Genomic DNA, 9,400 nt, shown 5'->3' with positions numbered 1-9,400 from the left:
GTCTATGCCCCTTTGTGCAGGTACCTCTCTGCAAAATGAGGTGCTCCACAAAGAGGAGGAAGAGAATACCCAAATGTGCCTGTAAAGATGTCTTGTGATGGCTGCTTCAGGCATTGTATTTCTTAGGAACATTTCATTTCTAAAATGTTCACCTAACAATGGAAAGTCTGAATGCAATGAAGCCTACAGCTACAGCTATGCTCATCAGGGAGCCAAGAGCTCTCTTTTCAATATACACTCAAACAGCCTGGACTTTCTGCCCATGCAGAGCTTGGAATGGTTCTTAAGGCGTCTTCAAATGTGGGGAATTTTTTGACACAGATAGTTCTGCCGTGTAGGAAAAAGTGTGCAAAACTCACACGTAGGTTTTCATGTGTAATGGTGGCACTCAGGGTCTATTCTACTGTGCCAGGAAACCAAAACTGGTCATGGGGTTCCAGCACTTGCACACTGCAAAATAGATGTGCATGCAACCATCACACACAACCAACTTTGCACGCACTTTTTCCAATACTCAGAAGTGCAGACGTCAGGGTGTCAGTCTGCTCCTGGATTCTAGTGAAGCCAAGAATGACAACTGTGGAAAAATCCAGGTCTGCACGGGCTCTTGGAGCTTTGGCGTCTGGTGCATTCTCTCATCTCACGTTGCAAGAGGCACCTCCCTTGTTCTATACTAGAGCCTGGGGGGAATAGACCTTCTCAGGCCCAATTGCTCAGGGCCATTGCTGGGGGTGGGGAGGAGCTTCTGGCCCTCAATTAACTTCTTTGGAGAGAATGTGGATCTGTGGGCCACCACGGCTGTTGTAAGATGACATGCTGTCAGAAGCTTCGGACATTAATAATATCCTTCATGTCGGAAGCTGCTGTAAGCCAATCATGATTAAATGGGTGGGAGGATGCGTGTGGATGTCCTCACTACCACTCCTCCAACTTTGGCCAATATCAGCCCCAGCAGTCACAACCACAGTTCTTACGATGTGGGGATTCCTCTCGCCTTTAAAAGAAAAAAACCAAACACCTGCCAGGTGGTGAAACAGGCCAAGGTTGCCACATAAGGCTTAGATTTTATCCACCAGGCTGCATCAGAAGCAGTTGTACCTCTGAGAACAGGTGGATTCTTGCCATCATCTACAATTTGACTCATGCTCCACCGAGTGAGGAGCACCAGTAAGGGGTACTTTGAACAAAAGCAAAATCCATGATGACGGGCAAGATTAATGACGGCAGGCTAAAAACATTTGGGGTCCAAGAGAAATCTCTTTAGTGCCAACCCCATGGATGGAGCGTTCGTGGTGGGGATGGAGGCCCAAATCTTGGAAGGATCTGGACACTTCTCCAGGTTGATTCCTGCAACTGAGAAAACACGATTAGCAGTCGGGCTGAGGCTCCACAGGCAGGCAAACTGGATCATCTAAAACAGAGTTGTGTAAGCCAAGAGAAGGCAGATTTCAGGCTTGCAGGATCTAATAGGTGTTTTAGTAGAACCCCAAGATCCACCAACTGGAGCCAGATGCAAAAGACACGCATTTGGTATGAAGGGACAGGAGGGGGCCTCGGAGCAGGTGCTACTGAGGGCACACAGGGGTATGTTTTGAGTACCACAGCTGAGTTGAGCACCCAGAGCATCTCCACACAAGCAGTTTATTGCACACGACTGGGAATTTGCAGATCCTTTTTCAGGTGGGAATCTGTCATTTTACAACAACAAAAAACCAAATGCAGTAATAAATGGAAAATGTGCTATAAAGCAGCGCCATCTGCTGGCGGTAAAATTGAATCATATGGGAAGGAATCAGCAAAAACAAGGGGGAAGCACGTGTATTGCGCCGATCCTTAAACCCGGGAAGACTCCGGAAGTCAAAGCCCCGGTAAGGCTGCAGGATTTTTGCGAAATGTGGAGAAGCCCACAGTCCTTCCACTCAAGAACTCATTCCTGGTTATCCCAAGCTTTCTTAATTTCAGCAGCTTTATTTTTGCAGGTGGGGGGGGGGATTCAGTTTATTGATGCTATTGTCAAATGCTTGGAAGTCAGAAATCCTTGCCAATCTACAGTAAATCTTCTAGAGATCTACCAGACCAGTAGATCCCAATCTACTTTCTGCCCATCCCTGGCGTCAGGGATCTCTGATTATACAGAATACACTTGACACGCCAACTACCGTTTCAAGCAGTTTCAAGCAGAACTACCGTTCTCCAAACAAGCAAAGCCGTCAGTCCTAAGGGTTCTGTGTGTTTTTCTTGGCTATGCAGTGGTCAGGAACTGGGTGGGTGTTGGGAAGGGTGGAGGAGCAAGGATTTATTCCCAAATATATAGGACCTTAATACACTGTGGCTGAAAGCTGGGAGAGCAAATGGGGTGGTGGGAAATATTTTGGTGGATACCCATTACTGTTCATGAAGCCTTAGAATCAAATCCATGAATTCAAACTTCATGGATGATATGGCTATCCGTGGCTACTAGTCATGATGGCTATATGTTACCTCCAGTCTCACGGGCAGAATGTGTTCCCCAGTCGCTGGGGAACACAAGAAAGGGAGTGGGGTGCAGTCACACTCGTGTCCTGCTTGTGGGACAGGTGCTCCACTGTGGTACCAGGATGCAGGACCAGATAGGCCTTTGGTCTGATCCAGCACATATGTCCTTATGCTCTTATTCTGCCCATCAACTTTAAGTACCGGTTAATACTTCGGTCATGGTGCCTCAGCAGAGTTCCAAATTGAACATTCAAATACTTCCTGTACTAATGGATCAATACTTAAAAATCCTTCATTTAAATCAGTGTCCATTATAAAGGTTCATAATAATAATAACAACAATAACAATAATATCATCTCTGAATCAGTTTTCCTGGTTGGCTTTTCACAAACCCTCCCTCTTGCAGACCCTCTGCCTTGCAAGGAACTAATTGATCCACATCCTAAGGGACGTTTGCCCCCCTCCCCGGCATTCCCCTTTGAAAGGGCAGAACTCCAGCCCACTGGGGATTTTATTAGGAGTCTGTTCCCGGTTTTGTTCTCTAATAAGATATGCTCAGGCACCACGGAGGCCAGAGGCCTGACTCTAATGCCCTGGAGATGGCTTGGAAGTGGACCGTTTGCAATAGTGGTAGCCAAGTGCCATTTTGGTCACTTTTTAAGAGTGTACCCAGGGAAAGCTGAAGGTTGGCAAAGATCCCTTGGTAGTCCTGACATTCCCACACTGGCAGAGGTAGCCAGGTGCCTTCCTCTCTGGGCTAATGTGCCAGCTTGTCAGCTTTACGATGATCCTCTAGCACAGCCGTCCTCAACCTGGGGCGCTCCAGATGTGTTGGACTACAACTCCCAGAATGCCCCAGCTGGGGCATTCTGGGAGATGCAGTCCAACACATCTGGAGCGCCCCAGGTTGAGGAAGGCTGCTCTAGCAGGAAGGGGAAAGATCATGGGTGTGCACATCCCAGAAGCCACACGTGCCCCATGGAACACCCGGCCCCGTCACCTGGATATCTTGGTGCAGAGACTTCCTACAGCCGCAGAGACGTCACACGTGGAATGTGGAAAGGATAGGTTTCCTCCGATCCGGTAGAACTAGGCACCGCATGGAAGAAAACAAATGAGAAGATTGGAGAGAAGTCACATCGCCTCCTCAAGTGGTGTGTGCCAAATTCTCCACTGGGGAGGTACAGTTACTCTTGCGTTCAAGGGTTTTGCCATCGGCTGCTAAAACAGAGCCTTTACAACTACAACATTGTATTGTTTTGTTTTGAATTTTGTTTGTTTGTTTATTTATTTATTTATTTCTGCCCAGAAACCAGTTCGGTTAAAAATGTTTCAATCAAACAAAAACAAAAAATATGTAATCCAAACATAAAATTCCTGTACACACCTAGTCAGCCAACGTGGTATATTTCTGCCACTTCCATGCTCCATTAGCCTGCCTGGGATGGCAAAAACCCCCGATAGGGTCAAACAAGGCTCTTCTAAGGACCAGGGGGAGTTGGAGGGTCCCGCTTATGTGTGCTGCCCCCCCCAATTCAAAATTATGGAGCATCTTTGCCTTGGGGACTGGGCCGAATTGTGTGGTGTGGGGACTCCATGACTCATCCAGAGGGGGGCTGGATTCCAGCCGTGGCTTCCTATTCTGCCCCCTCCCCCGCAGCATTCCCCCCCCCCAGCAACAAAAGCTCCCATTGGTTCTTTTGAGAGTAGGAAAACATCTTCTCAGATGAGCCCTTTGATTGGCTCAGACCTGTCCAAGTTCTTCCCACTCTTTTAACTTAGGAAAATTCAAATTTAGTCCATCTCTACTCAGCAGGAGGAAACACTTTTTTCGATTGCCTGGCCATTTCAGTGGGTTTTAAAAGCGATAATATCCAACAGAGCAATACCGGAATACTGATTTTAATGATATGGTAGAGCTGTGCTGGGTGTGATTGCTTTTACTGCTTCCGTGATTTTATCTTTATTGGTGTTCTTACGCTGTTCTGTTATGATTTCCATCATCGGTGGCATGCCGCCCTGGGAGTTTTATAGTGAAGGGTGGCCTAGGAATGATCTAAATCAGCAAGTAAACGCCAGAGCGGCAGGGAGCGGCCCTCCCTCCAAGCCCGTCCTGTGCCTCGGCCGGCCACTTACACTAGTCGGTGCCTGATGGGACGGAAGTGCTTGGTGGTCTTGATGGCAAAGATGATGCTGAGGATGAGGAAGAAGGTGCAGCAGCCCAGGCTGAACCAGAAGGCATTCTGGAAAGAAGCACAGACAGCTACCCTGAGCTGGGCTCCTTCCACCGGAGAGAGGAACGTACCGTTTTGGGGGAACGGCTTGTCCCTGAGCCCATTCGGACCGTCAGCGGGGGCAAACGGCGCGGCGCCTGTTGTTTCCCATGTGTGCCGATTTCGTGAGTGAGATTAACCTAATTACCCGTGCTGTGGGTTGTCGTGCCGTCTGAACCCCATGCAAGTCGTGGGCATACAGATGTTTCACCCACCCTACAAGCTCTACCATGGGAGGGTGCTGTTGTGCCACGTCCCGCCTTGTTGGTCCCTGGCCAACGGCTGGTCGGCCACTGTGTGAACAGAGTGCTGGGCTAGATGGACCCTTGGTCTGATCCAGTATCAGGGCTCTTCTGATGTTCTTAAGCTATGAGATGTTGGGCGAGTGAAAAGACACTACTCCTGCACTGCAGACGACACAGCAACCTGCAATACAGGTAATTAGGGTAACCCCAGTCATGTGACTGGCGCGCACGAGGGCGAGGGAAGCAACAGGCACTGTATTGTGTTCCCCCATGACCGTCTGAACTGGGTCAGCATCTGGAGGGGGCAGGAAGGGAAGGGGGAGAGCTTGTGCCTTACAGAGGCCCCTTGGGATGCCCAGATACAGACCACCACATCCTCCCGCAGGGGTCCCCAACCTTTTGGGATCAGTGGGCACATTGGGAATTCTAAGAGAGCATCATTGGGGAGGGGGGATGGCTGGTCACAAAACACCCACTTCCACAGCAAACTGAAGAGACTAAAAGGAAAGAAACTTGCCCAAGAACCGAAGTATAAGACACAGGTGGGGTTGAGTGGTGAAAACCACTCTTTTGAACCCAAACAAAGATGGCGCCGGATAGCAGCCCTTCTCTTTGCGGCACGCCAGCCACCTAGTTTAAGTTAACCACCCCAAGTCTCTAAGACACGGCAGGCTATGAACCAAAATAGACTGGCCTTTCCCAGTCTGGGACCCTTCAGATGTAACAGCTGGCTGCAGGATGATGGGAGCTGTAGTCCAACACATGAGGAGGGTACCAGTTTGGGAAAGGCTGCAATAGGTACTAGAAGTCAGGCTCACCCAGTGAAACTGATTTCTGGCAGATTCAGGACAAAAGAATTCATGCACTCTTCAAATACTTAAAAGGTTGTCGCACAGAGGAGGGCCAGGATCTCTTCTCGATCCTCCCAGAGTGCAGGACACGGAATAACGGGCTCAAGTTAAAGGAAGCCAGATTCCAGCTGGACATCAGGAAAAACTTCCTGACTGTTAGAGCAGTACGACAATGGAATCAGTTGCCTGGGGAGGTGGTGGGCTCTCCCACACTAGAGGCCTTCAAGAGGCAGCTGGACAACCATCTGTCAGGGATGCTTTAGGGTGGATTCCTGCATTGAGCAGGGGGTTGGACTCGATGGCCTTAGAGGCCCCTTCCAACTCTGCTATTCTATGACTCTATGCGTGGAACTCATAACCACACGTGTCAAGAGGATCCATGAAGGCAGCCAGGCAGGGAGGGGGGCGGAATCACCCTTCCTACAGGCGTCTCCACTCAGCTGGGTCAGAAAAGAGCAGCAGCAGCCCAAGGCTCTCCTGCTTAGGGTGAACTGCAGGGTCAGCTGACGACAGAACAGGCAAGCTGGGGCTTGCTCCGGAGTCAAGGAGAGCGCAAACCGGATCGCAACACGTCCACATTCCTGGCTCCCGTGAGCTTGCACACAACCTCCCCACCCACTTGCAAGTGACACAGGGAGGCGGGGCCAGCCCTCACGCAGGCAGCCACCACAATGACAGGTCTTGCTCACGACCACCCACTTCCCCTTGGCTCTTCAGCCACAGGCAGACCAAACACAGGGTGACCCTATGGAAAGGAGGACCGGGCTCCTGTATCTTTAACAGTTGAATAGAAAAGGGAATTTCAGCAGGTGTCATTGCTATGCCTACAGCACCTGATGAAGTTCCCTCTTCATCACCACAGTTAAAAATGCAGGAGCCCTGCCCTCTTTTGTATCTGGTCTTCTACATTTTCAAGCCTTATTAACTTAGTTTTGTTAAGATACTGCCAGGAATGGTTACAGTCCCTGCTTCAGAGTTAAGAGAGCCCCGGGGGGCTCTATTCCTGGTCAGCCTGCAGAGTGACAAAACTTTCTTCTATTAACTTTTCTTTTTTTAAAAAAAAAAAAGTTTTATTATGCTACATTATTTTACCATTTTAGGTCTTGTTTTGGAAACCGCCCAGAGAGCTTCAGCTATGAGGTGGCACAGAAATTTAAATACTAATACAAACAAAAATAACAACAACTAACAACAACAACAAATCAATGTCTACCAGGGTTGCGGAACCTCTTTCACCCTGAGGGCCAAATCCATCTTGTAGAAGCTCTCAGGGGCCACATTCCAGTAGTGGACGAGGCTGAAGGCAACATGAGCAGAGGCCCCAAACCAGCATAGTTTAGCTTAAAGCTCTTCCTACAAGTAACTAATCCTCAGGAGAGGTATTTTAAGCTTTTAGAACGAGGTGGGAACCATACAAAAGCCCTCAAATGATTGGGGGGAAAGGTGGTGGTCAGGGAAAGGGAACGCGGCCTTGTGAGGAGCTCCAGAGAGTCGGATTGGGACCCAAGGTGGGCCTGATTTGGCCACCAAGCCTGAGGTTCTGCACCCCAGATGTAGACGGCACTCATATCTTCTAAGAACAGAAGTAGACTTTCTGGCCAAAAGTCCATCCAACATAGGATCCTCTTTCCAACATTGGCCAACCAGATATCTCTGGGAAGCCTCCAAGCACGGCATGAAGCCAACAGCTCCCCCCTAGGATTTTGTGGAGCTAACCATGGCTAATATCCCTTGGGATGGAGCTAAACTCCACGAAGACGTCTAATCCGTTTCCCAAGCCAGTGAAGCTCAAACAGCCATCACCTCTTGTGGAAGCAAATTCCACAAGCGAATTCTGCCCTGGGTGCAGAATAACCTTCTGTTGCCTGTCCTAAATCAGCTGACAATCAATTTCACTGGGCGGCCTTGAATCCTAGTATTGCAACAGTGTGTGTGTGTGTGGGGGGGAACATTTCTCTGTCCACTTTCAACACACCTTTCATGATTTTATAAACCTCGCTAATCTCTCCCTCGTTGCCTTTCTGAGCTAACCCTCTTCAGAGTGGAGCTTGATCCTGCCCCTTAAACATTTTGCTTGCCTTGTTCTACACCTTCCCCAGCTCTACGATATCTTTTTGAGAGGGAGCAACCAGAACTGCACACTGTACCCCAGATATTGCATCAACATAGACTTCTACAAAAGCAGTATGATACTGGTAGACTTTCAAGCCTGTTACATTTCGCAGAGAAACATAAGATAAACAGGTACGTTCGGTAAAGCAGCAGTTTCTGCAGCTGAAACTCTCCCCACGGCCTGAGTTCGATCCCAGCGGAAGCTGGTTTCAGGCAGCCGTCTCGGGTCAACTCAGCCTTCCATCCTCCCGAGGTCGGTAAAATGAGTCCCCAGCTAGCTGGGGGAAAGGTAATAACGGCCGGGGAAGGCAACGGCAAACCACCCCGCTATAAGGCCTGCCAAGAAAACGTCAGCGAAAGCTGGCGTCCCTCCAAGAGTCAGCAATGACTCAGTGCTTGCACGAGGGGTTCCTTTCCTTTCCTTTCCTTCCTGCTGGAAGGAGCTTACAGCCTTCATTTCAAAAGTAGCAAAGAAAACAGAAGGAAGGAGGGAGGAGACCATGAGGGTCACCAGGAAGGGGGTTTAGGCTGTTTCCTCAGATCAGCAAGCTGTAGGTGGTGGCGGAGGCTTGGTGTCCGTTAGGCAGAGGAATGGTCTGGCCCACTTACCCAGGGATCCACAATGTGATCACATAAGATCACCCGGCCATTGTCTAGAGCAGTGGAGAAGGGTCGGCACGAAGCAACATCCTCAGTTAGCTGGAGCAGAAAAAGAGAAATGCTTCTTTGTATAGTTATTTGGGTTAAGCAGAGGAGGGGTCCATTCAGGCCTGGTAGACCAGGGTGGGGAACCGTTCTTCTATGAAGGGCTGAGTGGGGAAAATCACACGGGGGCCTGAGTCAAGGGTGTGTGGAACAGAGCTGATGGCAAATAGAATTCCTGAAACTTTTAAGACTTTAGCTACATCTTGTGACTTGGCAAATGGAATGAACAAAAGACATAGCCAGGGCTTTGGGATATAAACTTAGGCTGCAAACTTCCAGTAATCCATAACTGTCTCCAGGTGAGCAGCACCTTCCCTGAGTGACGCTGACATCATCTGACCAAGCCCTTCGCGAACATCTGACTCCTTCCACCACCTTCTGACCCCACTATGCTTTTCCCACTACCAGCCTGCAGCCCTTCTAATGCATGTGATGACGTTTCTGAGCAGGGCCTGTTCAGTCATCACAGTCGCGTTGGTGCTCTATACAGCACTTCGCACCCCACACGTAGAAGACGCCTGTACTCACCACCCTCTTCAGCCAATTCAGGTACTGGGAGATGTACGCCACCTCTTTTCTGATAAAGCAACCCAACTCCTGAAGGAAAAAGGAGATGCAGGTTGAAGGGCTACCGGTGCTTTCAGAGAGGGTAATCGGAGGTGCCGGGGGCCCCTCCCTCCCATTTCTCCAACATCTGATTTAATATCTTCCAAAGGGAAGAGGTTCCCATGTCAGATG

General features: G+C 49.4%; 1 protein-coding gene across 1 annotated transcript in view; it reads right to left on the bottom strand.

The window, feature by feature from the left end:
- Window positions 1-1,268: 1,268 nt before the first annotated feature.
- PROM2 (prominin 2) overlaps window positions 1,269-9,400 on the bottom strand; it is a 68,002-nt gene continuing 59,870 nt past the window's right edge. The window contains exons 20-24 of the mRNA XM_063138854.1: window positions 9,191-9,259; window positions 8,567-8,656; window positions 4,613-4,719; window positions 3,477-3,565; window positions 1,269-1,347 (exon numbers count right to left, since the gene is read on the bottom strand). Coding sequence (XP_062994924.1) covers window positions 3,502-3,565; window positions 4,613-4,719; window positions 8,567-8,656; window positions 9,191-9,259 — 330 coding nt within the window. The 3' untranslated portion in view covers window positions 1,269-1,347; window positions 3,477-3,501. The remainder of the gene's footprint in view (window positions 1,348-3,476; window positions 3,566-4,612; window positions 4,720-8,566; window positions 8,657-9,190; window positions 9,260-9,400) is intronic.

The sequence above is a fragment of the Elgaria multicarinata genome, chromosome 12 (genome assembly GCF_023053635.1).
Source record: "Elgaria multicarinata webbii isolate HBS135686 ecotype San Diego chromosome 12, rElgMul1.1.pri, whole genome shotgun sequence".
NCBI classification, from domain to species: Eukaryota; Metazoa; Chordata; class Lepidosauria; order Squamata; family Anguidae; genus Elgaria; species Elgaria multicarinata.
This window is presented reverse-complemented; position numbering and strand designations above follow the sequence as displayed.